At 52.6% G+C, this 27927-nt stretch overlaps 8 protein-coding genes across 8 annotated transcripts; 3 read left to right on the plus strand and 5 right to left on the minus strand.

Moving 5' to 3' along the window:
- Positions 1–853: 853 nt before the first annotated feature.
- J4E83_006302 (uncharacterized protein) lies at positions 854–2393 on the plus strand (the record flags this gene model as incomplete). The annotated part of the gene is made up of 2 exons (XM_049333216.1): positions 854–1091; positions 1231–2393. The coding sequence occupies 2 exons, from the start codon at positions 854–856 to the stop codon at positions 2391–2393; spliced, it is 1401 nt and encodes a 466-aa protein (XP_049187906.1).
- A 1743-nt stretch (positions 2394–4136) lies between these two features.
- J4E83_006303 (uncharacterized protein) lies at positions 4137–4957 on the minus strand (the record flags this gene model as incomplete). The annotated part of the gene is made up of 2 exons (XM_049333217.1): positions 4137–4930; positions 4951–4957. 2 exons carry the CDS (start codon positions 4955–4957, stop codon positions 4137–4139), a joined length of 801 nt encoding a protein of 266 aa, XP_049187907.1.
- Positions 4958–11533: 6576 nt separating this feature from the next.
- Positions 11534–12508, minus strand: J4E83_006304 (uncharacterized protein; the record flags this gene model as incomplete). The annotated part of the gene is made up of 2 exons (XM_049333218.1): positions 11534–12453; positions 12505–12508. The coding sequence occupies 2 exons, from the start codon at positions 12506–12508 to the stop codon at positions 11534–11536; spliced, it is 924 nt and encodes a 307-aa protein (XP_049187908.1).
- Positions 12509–18152: 5644 nt separating this feature from the next.
- J4E83_006305 (uncharacterized protein) lies at positions 18153–19712 on the minus strand (the record flags this gene model as incomplete). Its single annotated transcript, XM_049333219.1, has 1 exon — positions 18153–19712. One exon carries the CDS (start codon positions 19710–19712, stop codon positions 18153–18155), a length of 1560 nt encoding a protein of 519 aa, XP_049187909.1.
- Positions 19713–20074: 362 nt separating this feature from the next.
- On the minus strand, positions 20075–21325 carry J4E83_006306 (uncharacterized protein; the record flags this gene model as incomplete). The annotated part of the gene is made up of 1 exon (XM_049333220.1): positions 20075–21325. One exon carries the CDS (start codon positions 21323–21325, stop codon positions 20075–20077), a length of 1251 nt encoding a protein of 416 aa, XP_049187910.1.
- A 733-nt stretch (positions 21326–22058) lies between these two features.
- Positions 22059–23403, minus strand: J4E83_006307 (uncharacterized protein; the record flags this gene model as incomplete). The annotated part of the gene is made up of 2 exons (XM_049333221.1): positions 22059–23237; positions 23395–23403. The coding sequence occupies 2 exons, from the start codon at positions 23401–23403 to the stop codon at positions 22059–22061; spliced, it is 1188 nt and encodes a 395-aa protein (XP_049187911.1).
- Positions 23404–24574: 1171 nt separating this feature from the next.
- On the plus strand, positions 24575–25347 carry CYP3_2 (Peptidyl-prolyl cis-trans isomerase H; the record flags this gene model as incomplete). The annotated part of the gene is made up of 4 exons (XM_049333222.1): positions 24575–24629; positions 24763–24908; positions 24957–25094; positions 25141–25347. 4 exons carry the CDS (start codon positions 24575–24577, stop codon positions 25345–25347), a joined length of 546 nt encoding a protein of 181 aa, XP_049187912.1.
- Positions 25348–25827: 480 nt separating this feature from the next.
- Positions 25828–27879, plus strand: J4E83_006309 (uncharacterized protein; the record flags this gene model as incomplete). Its single annotated transcript, XM_049333223.1, has 1 exon — positions 25828–27879. One exon carries the CDS (start codon positions 25828–25830, stop codon positions 27877–27879), a length of 2052 nt encoding a protein of 683 aa, XP_049187913.1.
- Between the last annotated feature and the right edge of the window lie 48 nt (positions 27880–27927).

Here is a 27927-nt window from a genome sequence, read left to right on the forward strand (position 1 = left end):
AACTCCACCAATGAAGTTCGATTGAAAGATACCAGATTGTTGACACAGTCGTAGGGCCTGACTAAAAACAAGAATTTCTGTGGTTAGTGGCAGTTTGGAAGTCCAGCGAAGCAATCTGGAGCAGATAAGAAGGTCCTGCACGCTGCACACGCACGCGAGAGCAGCGTGCATCTCGAGCGTTCCTGGGAAGACTGGCCTATGAGAGTCACCCGTCATACATTAGAGCCATGGTAAAGACCGCTGCCGTGGTGACTTAGGTGAAAAAGTACCGTGCCTAGTATTTTCAACGGGCGGCACCCTGCAGGATACAGGCATACTCGTCATGATTACCACGACAGAAGTCATACCGAATTGCTAAACAGCAAGAATCAAGCGGATTGCGATGGATTCGACGGTGAAGAGACGGAGGATCCGCAGAGAATGGTGTAATATTGTGATTAGCTCACTGGCAGTAGCCGCTGACTGGCACTGAGCAACGGCCAGACGATCAATTGAGGGGTGTTAACATCAGCTGCAGGGACGTCACGCCTTAGATAGCCGTTAGCATCGATGAAACTCGTAAGCTCCCAGTCGTCATGGTCGTCGTCGTCGTCAGAAGCATCCTTGGAAGAGGTCCGAAGATTTCAATTGGAAGCAAAGATGTGGTTGTGGTTTGGCTGTGGAGAAGCTTGGAAGGTGGAAGAACCCGGCGCTAACATCGCGGCAGGTCGACGCGACTTGCCTTGATGACATAATCTTAGCGTGTCTGGCTGCAAACATGTCAAACACGCTGTGATGACACCACCATTCCGACTTTCGCGGTCCGCGAATCGAATACGTCCGTTCATGTCACGATAGTCTTCAAAGGCCCGTGATGCCGCCTCGAATATCACCAAGAGGGCCCAGGGCTCTTTCGTCACGATCGGCGGTCTGGGTCCATCTGCGGCCTCAGCGGAGGTTTGCTTCGAGCTCCGCAACTGCGCCGGAGGTCTACGATGTCGTCTGCGTAGGAGGCGGCCCGGCAGGATTGAGTCTCCTGACAGGACTGAAAGCTTCGCCAATCACAAGTGGGCTCAAGGTTGCGCTCATCGAGGGACAAGATCTACACAAAAGTCGACTGCCACAAGATGCGACCTTGGATAGCTTTTCGAATAGATGCAGCTCCCTCACTCCAGCTTCTGTGAAGAACTTGCAGGGTACGAATAAGCGTGTTAGATGTTCAACAGTATTCCTCTGACATGCGCGGTGTAGAAATTGGAGCATGGGCGCATGTCAACACACCCCGAGTGCAACCATACCAAGAGATGCAAGTATGGGACGGCGTCACCGACGCGCGGATATCCTTCGATTGGCACACAGCGAAACCTCTCCTCACGCCTCGCAACCTGTCTCAACCCACAACAATCGCCTACATGATCGAAAACGTCAACACAGTCACCGCTCTACTAAGCCGGCTCCAACAACTGGGTGGTGTCGATTTCTACACATCTACAAAGGTCAACTCGATAGATCTGGGTACGGATACAGACAAGATGGACTTCTCGTCGTGGCCAATCCTCACGCTGTCCAATGGGAAGACACTGGCTGCTAGGCTATTGGTTGGGGCCGACGGTGCGAACAGCCCCGTGCGGACATTTGCAGACATTGAGTCACGAGGCTTCGACTATAGCAGACATGGTGTGGTGGCTAGTCTGAAGCTCGAAGGGCAAGGTTGGGGCGGTCCAGACCACAAGACTGCATACCAGCGGTTCTTGCCAACCGGCCCAATCGCTATGCTGCCACTTCCAGGCAACATGTCGACACTCGTATGGAGTACCACGCCGGAACGTGCTGCGAAGCTCAAGGCACTATCACAGGCCGATTTCGTTGCAATGGTCAACGCGGGTTTCCGACTTTCGCCAACAGACCTGGAGTACCTACACACCCTCTCATCCGGACAGGCAGAGGAGGTAGCATGGCGAGAGAAGCATACCCCCGTCGACGAACACGCGATACCGATGCGAGTAGCACACGTGCAAGACGGCACAGTCGCGTCCTTCCCACTTCGAATGCGGCACGCCGATACCTACACTGGTGAACGAGTCGCACTGGTTGGCGATGCCGCGCACACCATACATCCACTGGCAGGTCAAGGTCTCAACCAAGGCCAAGGTGATGCTGCAGCGCTTGTACGGACGATATCACATGCAGTGCAGACCGGACAAGACATCGGATCGACATTGGCGTTGGAGAGCTATACCAGTGAACGGTATGCGGAGAATAATGCAATGCTGGGCGTGTGCGATAAATTGCATCGTCTGTATAGCGTCGAATCGGGTCCGCTCGTAGGGCTACGAAGTCTCGGATTGAGAGCAGTCGATGCAATGGGCCCGTTGAAGGGTTTCTTCATGAGCCGGGCTGCTGGCGGATCGTAGGATTCTGTACCTGTATCTGTATCTGTATAAGTGGCTGTATATAGGCTGCCAACGCAGCACCAACCCAACATTTTCACACGACAATCATTCCCGAAATGCTGTTCCGCGCCTCTCTACTGCTTACCTATCGTCCCGAAGTTCCTTGCAAAGAGCCCCACAAATAATCTAGCACTACGGCACCTTGAGGAAACGTTAAGAACAGACTTGTCCTACCTCAAGCGGACATCGGATTCGCAGCGAGCTTTCATCATCGACCATGGCGGACCATCAAAACGAAATTGAGACGTTCGGCAGCAACGACGACTTCTGGATCTTTGGATACGGGTATACCTGCCTATGCGTTTCGAACACGTTTAGCCGAAAAGCTAACGCCTCGGTCGTAGGAGCTTGATATGGAAACCACCGCCACACTACGGTACGGCCCGAACATGGCATGGCGAAAAGCAAATATGCCATCGTGACTTCTGTCTCAAAGAGAGCATTCCTGGATCTGACAGTGGAAATCAGATCAGCGAATTCCCGGATACATTGAAGGATACGTGAGGAGATTTTGGCAGGTATGTGTTTTTCCTTGGCTGGTGCCAGATATGGCACGATATGGTACGATAAAAAACGGTTCTTGACTGACGATCGTATGTAGGCGAGGTATGGATGGAGACTCTCCAACTGAATCGTGGAGAAGCGGGGTTGGAGTAATGCTAATACGGAGGTGCTACAGTGAAGATCACCGCGGTACGCCCGAAGCTCCGGGACGCGTTGTCACGTTGATCGATAAGGCGCATTGGGAGACTTTGACGGATACTGTAAGTTGTTGTTTGTTATATCTGATCTGCTCAACTTGCAGCTATATGCCCGGATCCGCCTCTGCAAGAAGGCCTGGTGCTAAGAAGAATAGCATGAGTCCACCGAACGCGTTTGGGGCGCCGCATACCACATCCCGGCCTCCAAGGTACAGGAAGTACGCCAATACCTTGATATTCGCGAGATAAACGGGTATTCGATTCAGTTCACACCGTTCCATCCGGCTATCAGCACTTCAGAGGTCACGTCTCCGCCGCACGATTCCGAACCAACTGAAGCCGAAGCTGGCATGCGGGCTGGCATCAAGGCCACTAACACCATCGCCGTGAGAGAGGAGGCGGGAAGTGTTAGATGTTTGGTTTATATTGGGTTACCGGAGAATCCGCAGTTTTTGGGTGCGCAGGATCCGGACGCGTTGGCGAGGAAGATTTTGGAGAGTATGTTTTATCTCATTGCTTTGTCTGCTTGAGATGTTTCGTCTGCCATGGTTTGTTATACTGACTCTATCACAGGCAAAGGTCCGAGTGGCGAGAACAAAGAGTACCTCTACAACCTGGAGACTGCACTGCTTGGTTTGAGCTACAATAGCGGAGATGCTCATGTGAGCGACTTAGTAAGGCGATGCAAAGCGCTGGAGAAAGAAGCTGGAATCGGGAATGATCACGGAGACGGCGGTGCCGAGGGGTTGTACAGAGTTGGAAGCACCGAAGAACAAGAGGAGGTCGAAAGGTAAACTCAGAAGGCAACGGACAAGTCCGTAATGTAACATTGCATCCGTGGATGTGGCGATACACACTTATACAACAACATCAAGCCAACCGAGGCTTCTGCGAAAGTCGCTGGTGATTATGATTACGAAGCAGGCTAGCCTGCATGTGACCAGCCATAACGCCAGATATATGCATGATGCGCTTAGAATATACAAGAAGAGAACGTTGGGGACTATGCCCATGCGCCGACTAGTGCCATTAGCAACGCCCCTGCTACGACACTGGCACAGGCCTGTAGTCGCCGCTTCCCCTGTAACGTCACGTAGCTTTCGTCGCTCAAGAAATCTTCAGCAAGGAGCTCCACCAAGCCAGCGAATAGCAACAAGCCACTGGATATGGCGTTCATGAATCCCACGGTTAGTAAGCCAGCTTCACTTGCTGGGTCGTACAGGGTGTGTATAGCCAAACCTATTGCCTGGCCAATGGGTGTGGTGGTTCCGTAAGCTAGAGCCATTAGCCACGGTTTCGGCGATCCGGCTGGAAAGCGAATGGCGCTGATTCTGGAGCCGAGCGCGAAGCCTTCGAAGGTTTGGTGGAAGGAGATGGCTATGAGGAAGACGATGAAGGCGGTGCCAGTGGCGACCGAGAGCGCCATACCTATGAAGATGGAGTGGAAGAGAATTCCAGCTTCGAGCAGTAGACATTGCAAGAGCAGTTTCTTGTTTTGGGCTTCCGTTTTCTCCACATCTTCAGAGGATTCGCCGCCAGGTTGGCGGACATGATTATGGGCATGGGGGCCGGGCAGCAGGCGAGACTCGTCTTCTGAGTTCTCCTCTTCCTGACGGGCGAGCTCTTCCCTGCTTATCTCAAGATCTGAGTCATTGTCGTCGTCAATGGACTTGCGGCTTATCGAATCATTGGGCGTCATCGGCGATGCGAGGGAAAACGACGGCGATCGACCTGCCATCAGATTGGCTGAAGATTCGACATCGTGCAGCATGATGCCCGGTATGTGGCCATTCGCTCCTGGTGTGCCGTTGCTGAACCTCCCATAGCTATGGCTTCTCTTGTGGCCCGGGCGCGCAGCCGCAGCGTGATCGTCAAGGCCTAGGTTTTCGTAGCCAGTCGAATGCGAATGGCCTGCTCCCCTCGATGCGAAGAACATCTCCACGCCCACTACTACAAAGACTGATGTCATGGCTATCAAGCCCGGCATGGCCGAATAGCCCTTGTTCCAGAACGGGGGTAGACATGGGTCGGTGAGGGACTCGAAGGCGGTCGGCAGGAGATGAACGAAGGCGGTCGCGATCAGGACACCCGTGCCGAAGTGTCTAGATATGAAGAGGAACTGGTGGGGAACGGGTATCGAAGGAAAGCGCTTGACGACCACGGGGAAGGAGCAAGCTGTGAGACGGTCAGCAGTGCATTGGAAGGTATGCGAAGAAACGTACGAACCCGCAGTGCTAAGTGTGAGTATTAAGAACAAGGCGAAGACATGTATGGGTGTGTTGTAGTAGCCCTTTGCCCCTTTGCTTCCGCATTCTGGTCGCTCATCGTTGTCCTGCTGTCTTCGGAGCAATTCCGCGTGGAGGACATGCGCAGGTATTTCCGAAAGGCCTATGTTACAATGACGTGGTCAGTATACGAGCGCCACAGTCAGCAGAATAAGCAGCCATGTCCTACCTGCTAGAATGCCGTCTGCCTGCATGGCGGTGGTTGACAGAGCTTCCGAGCATCAAGGTACGCGCGGTTCCGTCGCGCTTGCCCAGTAGGTGCCGGGGTCCGGAGCCTCTATTGTTCCTCGGCCTTTCACCTATTCACGTCCTCGTCGGGTCCGCATTCCGACAGATTCACTTCCTTTCGGACTGCAAACCTATTTGTACGTGTGGTCGGGGGTCCAACATGCACTCTGGACAAAAAAGTATTTCCGAACGCGCCGAAAGCCAGGGGTGCGTCATACCTGGTATATCGCGAACCTCAGATGTCATGCTACCGACAATCGAAGATCTAGTATCCATACAAGGTCTGGGCCCACGCTTGAGAGTCTGCCTTGTATCATAGGAGACTACCGTGCCCCGGCTCCTGTTAGCATCGGTTGTGGCGTCTTTCATGTCCATCTCCAGTTTTCTGGACAGCAGGTCCTGTAAACATCACGCAACGTTAGCCACCGGCCGTGGCCGGTGCTATTTTTGATCCTTCGGTAACAGCGACCCGCGAGCTCCATCGTCTACATATATAGACAGAGACCCTGCGTTGTTCACCGTGTCGTGGAACTATCTGGCGTACGGGTTTGGGACGGCGCAGCTGCATCATCATTCGAGAGATTGGCATCGGCGCAGGCACCCCGTCACACCCGACTTCGCTTCTGCAGCCTAACACGAATCGGGTCCTTGATAGTTTCACGTCTCGCGCCCCTCCATCGCCTCCAGTAACTCCAAGGACGATACCGCCGCAGCCCAACGTCGTCACGGCACATGTCGGTACCAAAATGTTGATCCGCGAGCATGGACTGGGAAAGTCTGGACTAGTCACCACGCGCAACGTCGTCCCGGCTACACCCTGCTAAGCCCCACCATCTACATCCTCTCTGAACTGGACAATACGGCATATTGCTAGTTCTGTAACGGGAAGAACCGCTGGAGGGCCTGAAGGAGCCACCAAAGGGAGACCGGGTGGCTCTGACCGACAATGTCTGATCAGCGAGACTTTTTGTTCGTCGACGCAGCTCAAGCGAAGACGTCTCGCCAAGGTCGTCGCAATGCTCGTTCTTTTGTCATGCAGAACGCCCGCAGGAAAAACCCATGGTCAACAAGCAAACATGCTGCGAAGCAAAGGAAAACTGGAAGCTCAGAAAGCGCAAGTCCTAACAGTACATGTGCGTCCACGTCAAACAAGGCGACGCCAAGCCCTCCAATTGTTGCGAACAGGTCTGATTACTTTTCTTCCCCAGAGTCTGAAGATTATGCGATAGCGAAGAGGGACGTTTGCCCAGAGTGTCGGATTTTCCTGTGCCACCCGGGTGAGGGATACTGCCAAAGATGTTTGCTGGTCAAGCCTGCGGCGCCTGCAGAAGACCCAAACAATCAGCTTTTCGATCCTTTTCGGACTTCATCCGTCGAAGTAACCCGCAGCGTGTCGGAGCTGTTGAAGCATTGTAAGTGGCTATCCCTGCATCTCTCCTTCCATCAAGACATTCCAGGTCGCTGGGTTCGTGGCACGACAACCCTGTACAACGGCGTTGAGAGTGCGAAGTCTAGATTACATCCGATTGCATGGCGCCAAACATCTCAATGCCCGGCATTGTTGGTACTCAAACGCTGACTTGAACCGTGTAGTTTCCACAGAGATGGCGCCTGGTATCATCGCCGTCGACGTCCGGCATCGTTCTACTCTGATGAAGTCGGACTGGTTCGGCACGGCGATAAGTAATCCAGGCTTCATGCACAGTCTGCTTGCTACGGTCGCGCTGCACGCTTGGGTGTTCGGAAAAGATACCATCGATGCAATCTTGCACCATCGAGCACAGGCTATTGCTGCTGTCAATGCAGCGATACTGACACCGGATGGGACATCGGACGCAAACATTGGTGCAGTATTCAACTTACTCACCATAGAGGAGAGTCTCCGTATGCCATTTTTCGATTTACACGAAGACCACGCAGTCCAACTCGAGATCCATCGAACGGGGTTGCAGAGAATGGTGCAGCTGCGTGGAGGACTAGGAGCAATCAAAACGAATCGCATTCTTCAAGCCTTTATGCTTTGGTGTGTAGCCTCTACTTCCGCGTTCTGTCCAGAACCGGTTTGGCATGTGCTTACTGAGCATCAGGCATTCGACCGCTCACGCTATTAACGATTTCCAAGCGCCAAGCCCCTCTACATTGGATTTCATCAGCACAGCAGGCTTTCCACGTCATCCACCAGGCTACGAATCGAACATTTCTCAACATCTGACTGATTATTGTCGGAATGCGGGTATCAAAGAGCCACTTAATGCCTTGGTGGAATTGGTGCTTTCCCTGATTGCCGACCTGAACGTCTGGTTCGGTGATCCTGAGAGCCCTCTGGACCCTCTCGATATTCAGAACTTTGCATGCGTCTTGGAATGCTCTCTGCTAACATGGCTGCGCAAGAACGAACATCTTGTCACCCCCCTCGAAGACGCACTATGCGTTGCGCTACTCATCTTTACGGTGCGGACGACCGAAGCGTTTAAGCTACAGTCTCACGTCCATCTGCTCCACTCTGCAGCGAGCAAGCGACTGGAGAAAGCGCTGAACTGCACTATTCGTACCGAGTGGCAGCATTGTCCCGACCTTCTACTCTGGATACTCTCTATCGGTGCGATATCAGCGGAACCCTCGCCAGACAGCACATGGTTTGTGTATCAGACCTCGCTTGCCTGTGCGGAGTTTGACATCCCATCGGCGGAAGCGCTTCTCGAACGACTCCATCTCTGCGGCTGGGTCAGCTACAAGCTCAACGACGCTGTGTGTCAGCTATGGGCCAGGGTTGTGAATCTCAGGTTAGATGACCGTACATTCTTGCCTATGCATTCGCTTGCTTATACTTGAGTTTGTCTTGTACGTAGGCTCGCGCCCTTCTTCGAAGCGCCCCTGAAAGCTGAAGACGCCAATAGCCCTGTTGGGCCGCTGCAACATCACGTTGCCGAGCCCGATCTCAACGCTTGGGAAAGTATCGACTGGGCTGCCCTCAATTTGGGCCTCGACGACGCGAACCAAGGACACGCAAACAACCCTGGCAATGGAGGCGCATCGGTGGAGCCGCAAGGCTCTGGAGTATCAGACGACCCATCTTATGCTTTCGGGAGTGGCTACGGATTTACATGTATGTACAACTTTCGAGCGCTCTAAACTTCTACTAATACCCGCGTTGCTGGGTGCTAACCTTGGCGAATCCACAGGGCCTACGACGCAACATCCTTATGCGCACTGGATGAACGGATCGCACTACCATCACGAACACTGAGGCAGACTTTCGGCGACTGTCGTTCTCGCCTTGCTGTGTACACACCGGCACTTGGCCGATGTTTCGGCAAGACTTCGGCTTGGAATCAGCTCTGCATTGGACATTGGCGAGTGTCATGATGTCATCAGCCTCATCTCCACTGCCACACGTGGCCCAAGCGATCTACTAGGAGGGCTTGCCTGGTTTTCACAATGCGCTTTTAGAGTTGGCGATTGGAATGAGACGAGTGTCAATATCGCCTTGCACGTGCGTGAGGAACGAGTTGCGCGATGCTGAGAGTTCTCGAGCTCTTGAGAGATTACCTTGGGCTCGTCAGACTGAGCCCGCTGCATTGTAGCTACGTAACAAGTGTGTGGCTCATGTTGATGATTCTACAATGCGATAGTCGTGGACGAGCTAAGTGACGAGGCAAAACAACGCAACAACGTGTCTTTCTCTTTCCTTATCCTTCATCTGCCATCGGCGCGCTTAACCGTATTACACTATCTCCGCACTTACTGTGTATTAGATAGTAAAAGGGCTCTAAAGCCGTACGTGATGGTGCCCATGACCCACCAGACCACGAGCACCGCGAGTGCACTGGCTAAGATCTGCGAAACTTCTAAAACGCTGTTCATCCTGATCTCGCTCTCAAAATAGCCGTCGTCTGTAGGAAAACAACCGTGTTGCTGGAAGTGTTCTAGCAATTCGTCCTTTTCAGCCCATCGCTCATAGAGCCAGTGATCAAAGGCCCCATCATCACCAACAGGAATGCTGTTGACATCAAAGCGACGCCAGTGTATGTGAGCTATCGGAGCTTTTTGACTTTTGATGTAAAGACTTTTGAGACTGTAAACATCTTGTCCAAATTCACCGGGACTAAACCTGGTTAGATGGAACAAACTCAGTGTAGAATAGCGACTTACGGAATGCCCTCATATGCGATAGTGCAATCATACATCCACTGTACTGACGGACTCAACCCCTCCAAGCAGATCTGCAAGCCCCGAGTCCTTGGTAGCAAGACGTGCCGAAGGTCAGGCATATGCATCTTCTTCGCCCAAACACTGCTCATTTCCCGTGTATTTCTTGACAGGTTCGTCCCCTCGGGAAAGATAAGTAACCACATTGCCTGTTGTAACGTGACATTCTGGAGGTGGCTCATGCGGTGTTGAAACCGCGGTCGGTCCGTTTCCCAACGGCGAGAGAGAAAGACCCATGAAAAGAACTGCATCCCGGGACCTAGGATTGGGATTCTCTGGAGCGAGTCCTTGAGAACTATAAACAGATGGCCATGATGCCGAGTGGTATACGCAGACCACCAAAGAAAGAGCCAGTCCGTATATATCTAGAGATGTTAGTTATGCTACAAAATTTCATGCCATGTTTGAGGTGGTTTAGCGTACTTGATGATTGGCGACTAAAACGAGACGACGAGGAAAGTCCAGTTGAACTTGACCGCTAGAGGCCTTTCGTATTTGGCCTCTAACACTTGAGTCACCACAGATCTTCGCCGAGCAAGGAGCGATCCGTTGGTTGAGGCCGAGGAGAAGAAGTGCAGTAGACTCCTTTACTATTGCTTGCCAAGCATAGAACCACTTCCGATTGAGCCAATACATAGGGACACCGAGCCATTGCTGAACGTGTAGACTAGCAATATGGTAAGCCCGTAAATCTAGGCACTGAACGTATGTGTTCATATCTTACCAGACTGCACTTGCGAAAAAGCACAAAGCAAACAAGATGGCCCGGGCTATTTGTACGGTTTCGGCTTTTGACAGCAATGGCTTTTTCTTTGGATCCGCATGTAACGACGAGTCTGGATGACTAACTTTCGAGCCTTGCTCGCCGTTGCTTTCTGCAACACTTGATCGTGCACTCGCATAAGACATTATCCAGGATGTGGTCGGATGTTGGGACTTGCGTCTAGCACGAATGGAAACGATGTTACAAATCTGTCTTTATCGAAGAGGAAAGGTGAATGTAGGTACTTTGCATCCAGAGAGCCGCAAAAGCTCCAAGGCTGAGAGGAGGAAAGCTGTCATCATAGCTGCTAAATGGCATGTATCAAGTCCGATCCCTGACAGCTTTGTGGCGCCTCAATTATATGGTTTTAACAACCGTCATGTATCCTTCGAGGAGTCCGAGAAGCCCGCAATGTTGATGACAGGGAAGATGCTGCAGATGGCTGGAAAGCGCAGCTCACTGTTGTTGTGTAACTTGCCCCTGCCGCTTTGCCGAGCGTGACGTGGGGGCGAGATAAAATCTTGGCCAATTTCAGGGACAATCCAGTCCCCGCGCTTCGTTAGCGTCCAGAACCCCTTCTCTACCTAGCAATGTTTGCCCCGCTTTCCGCAGCTTGCTACGTGCGGTGCGGAGCCTCATCACCAAGCGCTCATATGTATCTGAGGTTCGTAGACCGCTATCACACAGATGTACAATGAGGTGCACGGATACGTCAATCTGGAATCTGTGGCGCACGTTCGTCCATTATTGTGTACGTTTTGTGTAAAGAACATCAAAGAGTTCAGTATTAACGCCTTGCTCTCTTACAATACAATGAGTTACGGCCTACAGAAGAGCTGAGCCGCATGAGATCCTTTATTTCCACTTTTTTCGATGTTCCGGCGACGACACTCCAGGTGCCTTGCGACTAGAGGCCTAGTCGCTCGAGATAGTACCCATGCGCTGGAAAGTCGGCCGTCGTGAAAGTGCTTGATCGTCGTCCAGGGACACTGTCTCACTGATCTCCGTTCCGAATGTCGACTTTGTCGTCAGTGACGGCCTTAGCAATGGCTGTTCGACGGTGTTGGTGCTTTCCAACCCTAATTCCAAATTATTGAATTCATAGACGCCATCATCCCCTTTCGTTTTGATAACGGCTCGAGCGATGTCGTATGGGGAAGTTAGAACGCCTAGGAATCGTGCCGGCCATGGTGAGCGAGTTGTGATGCGACGCCGGTCTAGAAATACGTTGCCGCCTAGTTCCACCTGGATCTTCCGCCTTGTTGGCTTAGCTGCATTATCTAGGCTGATCATAAAGAGTCTAGCCAAAACATAGTAAGCTTCTTGATCTGTATCGGCTACGAAATGCAACATTGGGTCCGCTGTTTCAATGCCGGCAACAATCCAAGATGTAATCGCGCGACTGAAAACACCTGCCCCGAGGACGCATGTCAAGATGAATGTAGCTATCGCAATAGAAAGTAATTGAGCTGAAGCAAAGCATGCGGTACCGACAATGAACACGGCGATACTAGAGATCTTGCTAAGCGAACGAGTGAATGTTCTCCGCCAGTTATGTGAGTGACTTGTGACAGAGACCTGGACGAACAGTGTGTTGATAGCGTCCGCGCGGCGCTGTTGCCGACCAGTGAACTTCACAGTCCCTGTCTTGAGTGACTTCAGCTGCTTGAGAGCAGTTTTGACATTGTCCGTCTCGTGTTGCTGATCGGGGATGTGGTTGGTGATATCATCTCCACCTATAACAGTGAGGTCGTAGGGGACGTCTGAGAGACATAGCCTCCATTGTTTCTCGAAAGGTAGCTGCACGTAGTTGTCGATAGCGGCGCTTAATATGACTGAGTCTTTGTCAGTAAAACTTGCCAACCATGTTTTGTAGCGTGACTTACCCATCATGTACCACAAGTGGACCCACCATTTCGATATGCACCACCACGGAAGAACAGCTCCTAACTCCACGACAATCATTGCGACCTGAGCAGAGAGTAGGAGGATCGACATTCCCGTGATTCCAACCAGGATGTACATCTTTGGGACCTTTCTTTGTGTCTCGCTCTGCAATTTCCGCTGGACTCTTCTTAACAAGATGTCTGCTCGTTGCTTTATTCTCTCTTTTTCGCCGTCCTCAATCGTCTTTGGCACTTCGAGACTACTTTTCCACGCGCGCAAGTCTCCCTTTATGTTCTTCTTCATGAAGGCACTTTCGTAATCTTTGATCTTTACGGGAAGAATTGCCCCTCCAAAGGAACATGCCATTGCTAGGAAGCCTCCGAAAGGAATCATCGTGAGCAGACGCCAGATTTCGTTCGTAGGGGTTCCAAGTAAAGCTCCAATTGTGGGTAGGAGTGCGAGAACGCCGGCTGCACCATTGTACTCCGCCTTTCGGATTTCGTTGAGATTGTTTGCGATAGCGCTTTGTAGGCGGGAATAGCATACGTAGGTCTTGTACGGACCGCCACCATCGGTTCCTGAGCGAATGCACCTTCCACGGTTAACCCAGTCTTTGAACTGAAATCTCAATTGTGCGTTGCCAACGTAATTATCTGTGATCGTACTGCAGTTGAGAATTGTTTCGTTGAGCCACTCAGATGGTATCTCTTGTGCTATCACAGGACATAATAGCCATAGTACCAATAGGATTGGAACGTGCCATTTCAAAAATAGCCGAATATAGTGTATGATACGGCGTGAGGGTGGTGAGGCGGTACGAGCGAGGTGGTACATGAATGAGGGATACGTAGATGTATTGGATGGTTGAGTCGACATCTTCAAAGGTAGATAGTCAATTCTCGTGTTCAAAGATCTCTGCGAAGAATCTTTTCGTGCCCAAGTATATTTGGCGTGCTTGGGATATGAAGGATTCTGCGTTCGCGACAGAAGCAGACGACAAGATGCGATCTGTACGTACCCGACACATCAGCCTGACCTCGGGAAGCTGGCACTGCAGCCCCCAGCTTTCCACTGTCGATGACACCCTCTAGTGAAACGTTCGAGCCAATCTCATCAATCCCGGACCGAAGACGCTGTGGCTGCTGACATTTCGTGTTCACAAACCACTCCACTCGTTATCAGGTATCACGCATGCATATATTGCTCGTGTGCTCTAGACAACACAGAGCGTGCGCCACTTCTAACTTTAGCTACACGCAAGTCGAACGATAAAGTCAGATCGGCACTCACTTTCCAATAGCGGCGAACAGTGATTAGGAGAAGCAAGGCTGTTACTAAGATAGTGGGATAATGCGTAGAAAGCATGCATTATACCCTGCCCTCCACCGGTCAATTCAGCCAGTAACATGTACTGGCCAAGACCGTCTTCAGTATGCGCGTTTTACCTAAGTACTGATGGGATACATACTTTGTCGCGGTAAAATCAAGCGTCACTGGCGTTAAATCCCCACTCCCCGACTCCTTTCATGTACACAAACTACGTTCAATATCTCAGCCCTAGCAACTATGTCGGCCCACAAACCAACGAGAAACGCAGTACTTTGCACTATCCACGAGATTGAAAGCTGGCAGCTCGAAAACAAGTATCTCATCGGCCATTATCGGAGGGCTTCCCACTCATACCGCGACTGCTTCACTAGTCTTGGATATCTACACAACCAAACAAGCAACATTTACACGCACTTGCTTGGAACACTTGTGTTCCTAGCTTGGGCTGTACAGACATATTACGACGTTCTCAAGAGATATCCAACATCGGACTTTAACGACTTCCTCGTTTTTGGGGTCTTCTTCATTTGCGCATTGAGTTGCTTCGGATTTAGTGCTTGCTTCCACTTGTTCATGCACCACTCTGCAGAAGTCAACCAGACCTGGCTGCTTTTCGATCTCTATGGTGTATTCGCCTTGATTGTCGCGACGATCTTCTCTGGTACCTACTATGCTTTCTACTGCGAACGCCTCTGGTGGAAAGTCTACTCAGGAGGGGTTCGTTGTTACCCGCCCTACAAGTGTTGCACGGAATTAACGAAGCAATGGCAGATTCTCTCCATAACTTTCGCTTGCGCTGTCTTCTGCACGAAACCTCAGTTCAGACACCCAAGATGGCGGAATGTGCGCGCGTATTTGTTCATCTCCATCGGCTTCTACGGTGTCCTTCCGATGACGCATTTGGCGGAGAAGTGGGGTAGACCGAAGGCCAACGAAATAATCGGGTGGAATATGATGTTTGTTGAAGGTCTTAGTTACGGCGTTGGTGCAGCGATATACGCAGTAAGTGGCAATCCTCGAAATGGCTCGAAACTTTTAGTTGACTTCAAAAGTTTCGCATCCCTGAACGATGGAAGCCTGGAAGGTTCGATATTTGGGGCGCATCGCATCAGATTTTTCATGTCGCTGCTGTTCTTGGAGCTGTACTGCATTACAAGGGACTCCTCCGCGGATTCGACTATAGCCATAGTCCAACGTCGCGGGAATGTTAGGACAGCTCATCAGCTGAACAATGGCGATTGTGTCGAGGCGAGCCGTAGATACCAATCAGTGCAGTCGATACGATGATCGACCGCATGAACAGCTGATCAAACGGGCTCGTGCATGCTGCCATTGTCCATTTCCGGTGTAAGAGGCGCGTGGGAGACGTCTAGAGTTTCGCTTGTCCCCGCCCGATGCATACATGCGTACATAGGTATGACCGGCGCTAATTGATGTGATACGGGCCGGGTAAAGCGCACCGGTCGTGATTGGCTTTGCAGCTGGTAGCGAATGAGATGTGTTACTTGGGGCCCCCACTATGGGCTTTCCCGCACCTACATCGCTCGTGGGGAATACGTCTCCAAGGTTCTAGAGAGCACATACTCGAGCCGACTATACCTAGGTAGTGTCAAGAACAAAGTTTTGTATAGACCTGTAGTCAAGACATGCTCATACTAGCAGGCCACAATTCATCAGTATTCAAGGTGATAGGCAAGCACGCGTTTTGCGCGACAAGCTATCTAGGTACTTCGATGCTTCGATTGAAACACTGCTATTGATGACTGGGAAGGGCGTTCCAGCAATCTTAGCGCTATCGATTCACCCGTGGACTAAATCCGGATTTAGATCTGCAGAACAACATTCTATCAGATGGAGAAGCGCGTAAAGCCGACTGCCTTCGCATGTGTATGTAATTTAGGAGCTCTAGACAGTTTTCGCCCTGCTCTGGCGGAAACAGCAGGTAAGCGCCTTCAGCCCAGATTGCCGCCTGACCTTCACTCACGCTTCCCCGTCAAGGCTGCGCCCTATCTGGCCGTGCTTACCACATCGATCGATACAAGCTCTCTCATCCAAAATTGCTAACCCATTCGCATTATGGTGGCTTCTTTAAACTGTCGACAATATTTGTAGGTATTGTATCAGACAAGCACGGTACCACAGCAGAGAGCTTTGTAGGCTGTTAATTCCGTGAGCACACCTACTTGAGTAGGTATCACTCCCCCGCAATGGCAGGGTTTCATGCGCTGTTCGACTGCTAACTACTATATGACCAGGCTCTCTTGCGCTGCGCCGCACCGCGTATTCACGATTCCAAGTCGACCAATACTGTCGACTTCGTTATGGAAGATGCGACCACTCGCTACGAAGGCCAGGACACTCGAACCACAAGTCGTCGCGAGCTATACGGATGGTATTCGTACGGCCTCGCTGCCGAAGTCTTCACTGTATGCGGAGTTGGTACGCTGTCGAAACCCTCTCCGTCTGAGCTACATCTGATGAGTTTGTGCTACAGGCTCGTTCTTGCCTATGACGCTCGAATCTCTGGCACGCGAAGTTGGAGTGCTTCAATCCGACAGATCAACGCCTTGCGTTCAGCATGAGCCCCCTTCAACCTCGCCGACGCTTCATACAAGGGACGAAAACCACTGTATCGTCCAGTTATTTGGCCACGAACTCAACACCTCTAGCTTCACACTGTACTCATTCTCGCTGGCGATCATAGTACAGACGCTTGTCCTGATATCGATAGGTGCTATAGCAGACTATGGTATTACCGACCTCACTGTACAATGTTGTGGACTTGAGCTAATCACCTTCGCAGGCAGTAACCGGAAAAGGCTCTTGCTCATTCTGAGCTTCACTGGCTCTACATCTTGCATGCTGTTCATCTTTGTGTACCCCAGCATCTTTCTAGTTGGACTGTTTCTGACGATCGTGAGCGTTGCTAGCCTTGGCTCCTCATTTGTCTTGCTGAACTCATTTCTTCCGCTTCTCGTAGCGAATCATTCATCTATACGCCAACAGCAAGAGTTCCACTCTGTACCACTTGACGATGTACTCTCAGGCTCCGATGACAGCGATAACGGCCACGATGACGATGACGACGTCGACGCTCCTGACAACGAACGTCTAGTTCCAGACAGACTCTCCGTCGATGCCCTTCTCAGTCGGCTACCGACAATGACCACATTAGGAGAAGTGTCGCCTTCGTTAAAACTTTCCAACACGATATCGGCGAAAGGCATTGGCATTGGATATGCTGCGTCGGTTCTTGTTCAAGTTGTCAGCATAACCATCATAATTCTCTACCGCAAGGCCAAAGCTTCTGGTTCAGAGATCTCAACAACCATGCCCCTGCGCACTGTCTTGTTTGTAGTGGGTTTTTGGTGGGCTGCATTCACAGTACCTACTGCATGTTGGCTTCGTCGTCGCCCGGGACCACCATTACCCTGGAACGTCGGCAACAAGAACAAACAAGGAGGAATCGTCCCAGGCTTTCGTTACTTGCTCTTTGCATGGGTCTCTCTATGGCGAACCATACTGATCGCTGTGAAACTGCGCGAAGTACTTATATTCCTCCTAGGATGGTTTCTCTTATCCGACGGTATCGCGACAATTACCGGGACTGCGATCCTGTTTGCCAAAGTTGAGTTACAACTGGGGGCCGCGGCTATAGCACTTCTATCTATAACAGCCACTGCATCAGGCATCATCGGTGCCTTGTGTTGGCCCATCATAGCCCGTTACTGGAAGCTTAAGCCGATATCCATTCTCCTGAGCTGTATATGCCTTTTCGAGCTTATTCCTCTTTATGGATTGCTTGGCTTCGTCCCGTTCATCAAGTCGCTAGGCTTTCTCGGCTTACAGAAATGGTGGGAAATCTACCCTCTTGGCGCTCTTCTTGGATTCATCATGGGAGGCATCTCGTCGTATGCTCGCTCGATATTCGGTACTTTGATTCCGCCTGGAATGGAAGCAGCGTTCTACTCTCTTTATGCTGTTACAGACAAAGGCAGTTCTGTTATTGGTCCAGCCGTCGTAGGCCGTATCATCGACATCACGGGCTCTATTAGAATGGGTTTTTGGTTTCTTGCATTTCTTATGATATCTCCTGCGCCTTTTTTCTGGTTTGTAGACGTCGAAAAAGGCAGGGCCAACGGACTGGCCATGGCACAGAAGAGAAGTATACCCAGCGCGGATGTTTCCAACACCCACGGGTAAGGGTACCTACTGTTGACTGGGGTCAATACAATGCGGAACTCTCGAAATAGGTTCCCCACCTTCCATCCCATCACGCATGCTACTCAGATTCCTGCCACTACCTTCCAGACCTCCCCTATGCTTTCGCCAGCTTAATAACAAGCTCAATCCCCGCCTCATCAAACACCTCGCTAACAACCCTGGGTGGCTTATACGCATCAAACGCCTGCTTTGCACCACCAACACCCGACACCTCCGTCAACCTCAAACACTTGAGCTCCGTCAAAAACCCTCTACCCGCTAGTTTCATCTCCGCAAACTGCGTTATCCAATTCAACCCCTTGGGCGGCAGCGCCTGAGGCAAACGCCTAAACTGCGCCCGCGCCTCGCCCGTAGCGAAGATAGCCTCTGCGGGCATCGGAAATTGGATTTCTAGTTCGCGCACCGAGGGGGGAATGTGGGTGTATGCGGCTGCGGCGCAACGGTCCTGCTTCTGCCAGATCCACGTTTTCTTTGCGGAGTTGGGCAGGTCGTGGGCGTTGGTGTAGAAGAGGGATGAGGTTACGCGGAGGACGTGCAGGTTTTTGAGGAAGGTGAAGGAGGCGGCGAAGGGCGGGTAGGGGTGTTCTCTGAAGTTGGCGGAAGGGGGTTCGAGGAGGGAGAGTTCTTTCAGGCTGGAGGGCAGTTCTGGGTATGCTTGCAGGACGTCAATGACGGTCTGGGGAGTAGGTGGTGTGGGTCGAAACCATGGTGGTATAATGTCCCTTTGCCAGGCGTACAGGCAGTTAATGGTTAGGTGCAGTGATTCCATCTTCTCAGTTAGGCGTAGCAGTTTCCCCAGAGCGAGAGGGCTGATTTGAAAGGTTCCCGAGTTGAAGTGTCTGAGGTTGGGGAGGGAGTCGGGTTCGGGGTCGAACCAATTGTGAATGATGCGAAATTTCTTGACATCGGACTCAGGGCTTTCATGCCAGGGCGCCGGGGTTTCAATCAAAAACGTCTTCAAAGTAGGGATCTGGATGAGTTCACGGAGGATCCTCAACGTCGGTGTCTTCAAAGTGACGGTCTCGATGGGTTCATCTTCGAGTACCGCCCAGAGTTGCTTCATGCAGATGTTCTGGTAAGCATCCCATCTCGAACCCTTCAGCCGGTCTTTGACCGTGACCTCGATGCTTCGCACGTTCGGCAGTTTATCGAAGATGGTGATGGCTTGCTCGTGGACGAAAAGTGGTAGACCCCACTCGGCGTCTATCCGTACGTGACGTACATGCTCTGCAAGCTCCGGCGCCTTCTCGACGGCCTGGAGAAACAAGGTAATCGATTGCTGCCGAGCCGCGATATTGCCAAAAGCCTCGTGCTCCCTGTATTCTTTTGGGATCTGATAGTCTTCTAATGGCAGGAAGACCGGAGGTAGTAATGGAAGGGGTTCCCGTCGATACCGCAGCGGCTCTTCATCCGGATCCTGCCGATCCTGGGGTGTCGGTAGGTGGCTGACTTCCGCAGCATGCCCGCCTTGAACGAATGGAGGGGCCAGGGTCGATTGTACAGGGAGGTCAATCGACTGGAATAAGAGACGTTGGGCGGATTTGTGGAAAACTCGGTGCGTCTTGATCAGACTCAGCAGATCCTTTCGATCCACATCCTCGAAGATTTGATCCAAGACGTCGTTTGAAAGCGTGGTGATCATGGGTTTGGTCATCTTTCTGGCGACTGAAACGTCGGTTTCTGAAGGGTAGGATTGGGTATGGGGTGGGGTGGAGGGATTATGGTTGAGCTGATGTTGATTCTCCCATGGAGGGGAAAGGGGACTTATGTAGCTACTCGAGTGAGGGATTGCCTGTCATTCACACGGACCTTGGTAATTACTCGTCGTACGGCCCTCGTCGGAAACGCGGTGAAAGTTGAACATTTCGTGTGAAGCGATGTAACGAGTCATCGTTAAAATCACCCCTCTTGTTGTGACTGTGAGTTCAGTATCTGTAGGCCAGCAATGTGAATACTCATTGTGTAATGTGTGAGGTTGATGCATTGAGAGATGCTAAATGTCGCATTCGTCGACTATCACGTTGCCTGCACACCAGGCCCCGGCGGCGCCGACTTAAATTCCGTCTTGCCCCTGATTTGAATCGTCAATTCGATCCCCCTATCCGCAAACGCCTTCTTCAATTCATCAGGCGGGGCCCAATCCATCGGCTCCGCACACCTGACGACCCTACCCCTATCACTGACCACATATTTCAGCTCCAGCACCTCCACCTTCTCCAATCGAGGAAATCGCGAAGGATCAGCAGCGGCAATCTCGTATATCCAGTTCCAACACGGTCTCATTTTCATTTTGATCTCGTCGGACGTCATGCGAAAGAAGGCGGCACGGTATCCATCACCCACGGCGAAAATGGCCGCGCTACCACTAAAGTCTACTCGGAGCGAGGAAAGCGATGGGGGCAGTAAATGGACGATGGATGGGCGTACTATTTCGCCTTTCCATAGAAAGCCCTGGCGACCCTGCATGGCGTTATATGCCGAGTTTGAGAACCAGCAGCCAGACGATATGTGTAGTTTTTTGAGGGAAGTGAGACCGGAAAACGGCATGAGAAGAGGGATCCAGTCGCATTCCCATGGACTCTTTTGGTCCTCCAGTATCGTGAAGTCGGTCAGGGTTTTCGTTGCGTAGAGCAGACGATGGGCCAAGGCGGCGAGGGTATTGCGTTGACACAAGTATATTTTGACGTCGAATTCTCGGAGCGTAATGTTTGGGTATTGTTGTGCGATGATAGGTGAGGTACGGAGTATGCAATCGTTGATGATGAGGCTAAGACCGATTTTTCTTGCCGGCCTCAGTGAGTTGAGCATGTCCATGAGTTTCGTATAGTCTTCCACGGCTCCGCGCGTTTTCTCTTTGAAATTTTCGATAAGCTCCTGCTTAGGACTCTCGGGGAAGGGCCGAGCGTTGATTTTGAGCGTGACGTGTTGGACCGCTGGAAGGAAATCCAGGATGTCCTGCAATGTGTTTTCTAGTCGGAATTGTGCCCGGCTGTCGAAGACGAGCTCAAGATAGCGTATGGGTCCAATGGGTTTACCGGACGGTGTATGGGCCAGACAAAGCTCTTGGAGAAACTCTGTGCACGCTTCGTGTGCACCATTTCCGCGGACAAGGAGTCTTCGAACGCAGCTGCGTACTGTGTTTGCCGCTGGAGCGAGCTCTGGATAGGCCTTGCTAACATTTTCAAGCGTTTTGTGGTCGTCTACAAGATACTCGAATATGGATGTGAGAATTTCGGTGGGTATTGTGGTGATTTTGGGGGTCGCCATGTTGTTCGTCTGTGAGGGTGGCTGCCTAGAGAAGACGTCGGATTTCAACAAGTTGCGCGAAAGAAACCTGAGGGTGTCCTGCAGCATATTATGCCGTGACTATCGGATGTTTCCAAGAGAATCCGTCAGTGTAGGTGCCTAAGTACTTCATGCACATGGAGGTTGACGTAAGGCGAGATGCGCTGCTGACTAGCGTCATGGGCCGCGGTTACCTCTTTTGTTCACCGCGCTGATCCTAGCGCTGGCTTATGAGCGCGTAGTGTAATTAGCATCACTGTTTTGGTTCGAAAAGCGAGGTCTCACTTGCTTCAAGCATCTTGTGTTCCATGTATCTATTCGCTCGCTATCGAAATCGCCTAGTATATGCTACATAATGTGCCAAGAAAGCCTCCCTGCTCGTGACTATGTCGCCTGCAAAGCTGTAGATTATACTATCTACAATGTTAGCAGTTCAGTCCAGAACTATAGCCTTGTCGCTACTAGCAACTATCCATGTATAGCCCATTCTCCCCGCCTGTCAAATGCTGTGTTGAGAGACCCCGCTATGCTCTGATAGGTACTGTGCGAGCGAGATTACACCAAGACGAAAAGTTGCTCAGGATATGGATGAGGAAACGCCGAAATGTGGAAAAAGAGAAAAGTGCCGTGGGGATCGGGTACAGAAACGGAGGGTATGGTAGTCGTAATTGGGCGTGAGAACGATTGAGAAATCTGGGTGACAACAGGACCGCGTCTATCGGCCACCTGCTTCGAGTTGTCCTGGAGTTGGCTGCTGCGAGACAGGGGTTTCTCCAGTGGCACCGGCGCCACGGTTGCGGCCGAACCAGCTTGAGAAGCCAGGGCCTTGAGTTCGGTTGAGCGCCAGCCTCGATCGCCATCCTTGGTTCTCGCTAGTCTGCCCTGTCGCTTGGGAGGCGTTCCCAGCCACGCGCTCGCGGCGAGTAGGCCGATTTAGTCGCCCGAACCGATCACCACCTTGTCGCTGCTGGAAGTCTGAGTTGATGACCATGACGCGAGACCTAGAGAATGGGTTGGTGGAAGTCCAGACCGCCTGCGGTGGTGATCTAAGACCAGCAACTGAACGGCGACCAGTAAGAGGGTCAACTTCTCCTTCAGGACGGGGCTTCGGAACGTAGTAGTCGGCTTTGCAGAGAGGGCAGCAGGCGCGGCGACTCGTAAGCCATGGGTCGACACAGCTGGCGTGGAAGGCGTGGCCACAAGACAGTCCACGTACATCGTCGTCATCTTCCAGGGTATCCAGACAGATGGCGCACGTGTCTCCCGGCTCGGCCAACATCTCGGGTGCAGCGGCAGTGCTGATGGGATCCTCTTCGTCGTCCGAGTCGTCCTCGCGCTCGCGCACGTTGGCCTGGGGTGTACCACTTTGCCCTTGAACGTTGTCCGTCTTCTCCGAGTTCAACTTGTCGGCGACCTGCTTCTCAAGGTCTTGCACGTGCTGACTCTTCCTGCTTTCGACACTTGTTCTCGGGGGAGCGACGGGGTCGGTAGAGGAGGCCGGGGCATTGAGGTCGTTGCGGGCCATGGAGAGGGCAGTGTCGGTTCGCGGTCCTGGACCTTCGTCCTGGGCACTAATTACACCTTCGACATCCTTCAAGCTTGCTGCTCTGCTCTGGGGCGCCGTCGCAATGCCGCCGTTAGCTGGCAAGCCCTCGGTCTCGCGACTTGACTTCCATTGCTTATACTTGGTCAGTGGGAACCGCTCGTTGACCTCGTCCATGGTCATCAGCTTCTTCTCCCTCCTCCTCCGGTGCGGGCGAGGCATGTTGGTCATGTCGATTGGCTCGCCATCTGCAGCAGCCTGGGCCGCGCGACGGCGGTTGTATCGGAAGCAGTACTTAACACCAACGATAATCCTGAGCGCAGTCAGTACGAGGAGCAGCAGCCGAGCCAACTGCCATTGCCTACCATAAGTTTGTGAAGACGACACCGAAACCCAGGGCAACGAAAAAAAGCAGCGGCGAACTGGTGGGCCCGTTGCTGTTGTTGTTGCTGCCGCTGTTGTTGGCGCCGTCTGTTGGGGTGGCCTGCTGCCGCGGGAAGAGCACAACGTTGGACATGGTGGGCTGCGACGACTCTGCTATTCCATACGTCGGTATACTATCGCGCAGTCGTGGAGGACACCGAGTCAGCGATGCGCGAGTGAGGCCGGATGCGGCGAGCCTTGCGGGAGGTGAAACGGATCAGGAGGCGACTGGACACGACGGCGACGGAGTATCTATCGCGTGTGGAGTAGTTGCGATAAGTTGGAAGTGGCGGCGGGAGGGCTAAGGAAAGGGCCGGAGAAGGTGATGAATCGGTGATGGTGACGGCAACGACTGCGGGCGTGGCGATGGAGAGTCGGCTCCCTAGAGGCTGTAGTCGTTCGCAGTGACTGCCCGTGCCACAATCGCTAGCGGTGAATTGGGAACGGATCGTTATCGGCCATGCGATGCGAAGAGGGCTGGTGGTCAAGCAACAGACTCGGCGGGATGGTCAGGGAAGGGCAGTGAATGCGAGTGCGTGGCCGAGGGCTGAACGGGGGAGGTGCCGGTCTTCAGGCGGATAAAGGCCGCAGAGGCGTCGCTAACGTCGCCGGCAGGTGCCAAGGATGACCGGCAACCAGGCCCATCAATGATGACAGTAGAAGGTTAATGGTACACCAGTGTGGCGTTTGGGGCAGTGGCGAGTGGTAGGTATGAGGTTGTTTGTATAATGAGGGGGAGCGTCGTGAATGCTGGGTGTTGCTTGCGATTCCACCATGCACATGTCACAGGCGCTGTCCGCGCAATGCACCCCGAAGCAGGGTTTCTGCTTTGGGCCGCATGGATGCCGTCGCATGCAGGTGCTATCACACTGTAAAATTGCTGACAGCCTGATGCGGTGATGCATAATCAACACGACTGCATTCACTCACTACTACAACTGCAACACAGCCTCAGTCTCACATCGCAGGACCAGAGTTCAGTGTCGCAAGACAGGCCGTCTGCTCACTATTGCGTAGACATGTCGGATCCCTGCCCTTCCGGTGGAGTCTTCCCCGCTAACAAACTGCGCGTATCCACATGAACATTGTCCACCACTGGCAGCAGCCCGACTCCCCTGCTTCTGCACCATTGTCTCTGCTCGGCATATCTTGGAACCATCTGGACGGAACGCCTTTTTCACTTACCGTGCGACTCCCTCGATCATCACTGCCAAAGCCCGTCCAACGTCACTAGTCCGCTCTTCAAGCACTGCACTGCCGCACCCATGGCGGAGACTGCCGAGCCCAACCCAATCGTCTTCTTCGACATCACCCTAGGAGGTATGCATCCACCCATGTGACCCAGTAGTGGCTACCCCTCACCCCGCGCCATCTGCTACGCGTCTTTCTTGGCCTAGCCCACAGTTGGGCAAACGCCCGCGACCCGACCATGGTGACTGACATAAGCGAACAGGGGAGAAGCTGGGGAGGATCAAGATGGAACTGTTCAGAGATGTAGTCCCAAAGACTGCTGAAAACTTCCGCCAGTTCTGCACGGGCGAGACCAAGAACAGCCGGGGACAGCCGCAGGGCTACAAAGGCTGCAAGTTCCATCGCGTCGTAAGTAGCATCACAGTGCACTGTCTTTCACATGCTAAGTGAACATAGATCAAAGGGTTCATGATCCAAGGCGGCGATTTTGTAAATGGCAACGGAACTGGCTCAAGAACTATCTGGGGGACTGAGAAGTTTGCCGATGAAAACTTCACCCTGAAACACGACAAGCCCGGTCTTCTATCCATGGCTGTAGGTTTTCACAGCTTATGTGGAGTCCTCATACTAACTATTGCAGAACTCAGGTCCCAACACCAATGGTTCCCAGTTCTTCATCATCACTGCGAAGAATGGCACCCCTCATCTGAACGGCAAGCACGTTGTCTTCGGCAATGTCATCGAAGGCATGGACGTTGTCACCAAGATCGAGAATACGCGAACAGTAGCCAACCCGGAAGGGAAGCCAGTGCAAGACATTGCCATTTCACAATGCGGTGAGATGTGAGCTCGTAGATCATACAACAAAAAGACACCAGTCCTCGAGGTAAGATCTCAGGTAGGATCTAGAGAATGTATTATAAGCCTGAAACGCATTGTTTGATCAAACGAAGCGCGAAGAAGAACAGTGCGTGGTGGGGCCAGCGTGAGCCACCAGTCTGTATCGACTTCGCGAAGCTGTGGTTATCCGGTTCTGATACAGGCAAGTGATGAATAGGAAGCTCAATACATTTCTACAATTTCAAATAAATCGCATCATTCGTTGTTGCAGTGATTGGGTGTTGGATCGGCGAACCATGGTGAACTACTGGCTTACCTAAGTGACCCGCTGAAATTCTCTCGGGCTCAATACTTCGCAGCACAGTCGCGTGCGTTCACCCCCGCTGTCCTCGCTGCCAATTTCACCAGCCCACCGACGGACGACAATCTCCCACACCTCGCGCTCCTGCTCAGATGTAAACCCTTCGCCAAACACATTGCCCACAACATGGTCGCTCTTGCCACAATGAACAGGACTCTCGGCACCGCCGCCCCGAGCGCGGGTGGCAGCCTCAAACGCAAGCAAATCGACAACTCTTCCGACGCCGAGAACGCGACCCCAGACACGCTCAAACGCCGCCGAGTCACTTTCCACCCCGAAGTCAACGTGCGGATACTGAGCGAGCACCACGAGAAGAGTCTGGAGCTGGTGGGGGAGGAGGTGCGGCGCGCCATCGAAAGGCATGCGACAGGCGACAAGGCGGCCTACGATGGGCTCAAAGCCCTCTTCAAGGAAGCACCAACGTCCACAGGTGCACCGCTATCGCGACTTTTGCAAAAGTACCTCATCGCACTCACCGAACACACGCCAAAACTCGACGGCAACTGTAAGGGCCTGGTGCATGCCGTCATCGATTGCAGTTGGATAGCGCGTAACGAAGACTTCCTGCGCTCCTACCGAATCTTTCTGCGCAGGCTGCTGTCAGTGCAGTCCAGCTACATGTCGACCGTGCTGCAGATGCTGGTCGACATGTTCCTGAGTGCGCCTTCCGTCAACGCCAGGCAGCAGGACGACCCGCCGATCCAAAGAGTCCGCCTACAAGCACGCGTACACGAGACTCTCATGGGCATATTACGATACAGTCCCATGGCGAGTTCCTTCCTCGCGCCCGTCATCTCCAGCACCTTCCCCTTCTCCAACGACACCGCAAAGGTCCACGTCGAGTACATCCGGAACATCTTCAAGGTCACAGAGTACGCGCCGGAAATCAGAGGCGAGATCTTGGCACTCGTGACGGACAAGCTATGCAAGATCGACGCGCAGATGCAGGTAGACATGGAAGAGATTGACGACGACTTGGAGGAGCGACTTATGGACGGGGCCATCAACGATGAGGAAGACGACGACGACGTGAGCGATGACGGCTCCGAATCGAGTGAGGAGAGCCTCGACCCGGAAGAGCAGCGACTCAAAGACATCAGAGACATGATGCTCAAGCTCGACACCGTCATGGACGTGCAATTTTCCTATTACGACTCTGTATTCGAACGGAACGACTATCAAGAGATGGATCGCACCTACCAAATCCTCATCGCGCAGTTCCAGTCTATCATCATCCCGACTTACCGCTCACGGCATACTCAATTCGTGCTCTTCCACTTCAGCCAGATCTCGACAGAATTCATGGGGCGGTTCGTAGACACCTGCTCGCACCTGGCTATAGATCAGAACCGATCCCCGCTACTACGCTCAGCCGCATGTGCCTACCTCGCCTCCTACATCGCGCGCGGCGCGCACGTTCCTGGCTCCATTGTTCGCGACGTCTTCGACACACTATGCTTCCAGCTTGAGAACCAGCGGAAATTACACGAGCCCAAGTGCATCGGACCAGACCTACGCCGCTACGGCACATACTACGCCATCGTACAGGCACTGCTATACGCCTTCTGCTTCCGGTGGCGCGATCTCATCGTCACACCCGACGGCACGTTGCCCACCGACGCAGACATCATGTACCACGAAGGCGACTTCCAGTGGCACCGGTCGACCCTCGAAATCATACGCCGCAACATCTTCTGCAAGCTGAACCCACTCAGAATCTGCGCACCGGAAATCGTCAAGCAGTTCGGTCGCATCGCCAAGCACCTCCGCTTCACATACATCGATACGCTGGTAGAGACAAACAAGCGTGTACGACTGTCTCGCAGTCTGGCCAGTGCGTACCTCAACGGTATCGGCGGCCGAGAAACTGCTCTCACAAGCAAGAAGGGCGAGGAGGCCTTCCTCCTGGACGCATACTTTCCTTTCGACCCATACGTGCTCCCACGGAGCAAGCGCTGGGTCGAGCACGACTACGTAGCATGGCGGCCGGTACCCGGTATGCCCGTTGAAAAAGACGACGAAGATGAGGATGAAGAGGACGAGGACGACGATGAAGACGATGACGAAGATGAGGCTGATGACGACAGCGACAGCACATCAGAGGCGGAATCCGAGGATGAAAATGGCGTCGCAAACCCCGACGACCTTGACGACGGTAGTACGGAAGCTAGTCTATGATGAATCTCTTGTGCATTGCATTTACGGCGTATATTGGGAGCGGGAAAG

This window comes from Alternaria metachromatica (assembly GCF_023757995.1).
Source record: "Alternaria metachromatica strain BMP 0045 chromosome Unknown scaffold_13, whole genome shotgun sequence".
In the NCBI taxonomy this organism is placed as follows: Eukaryota; Fungi; Ascomycota; class Dothideomycetes; order Pleosporales; family Pleosporaceae; genus Alternaria; species Alternaria metachromatica.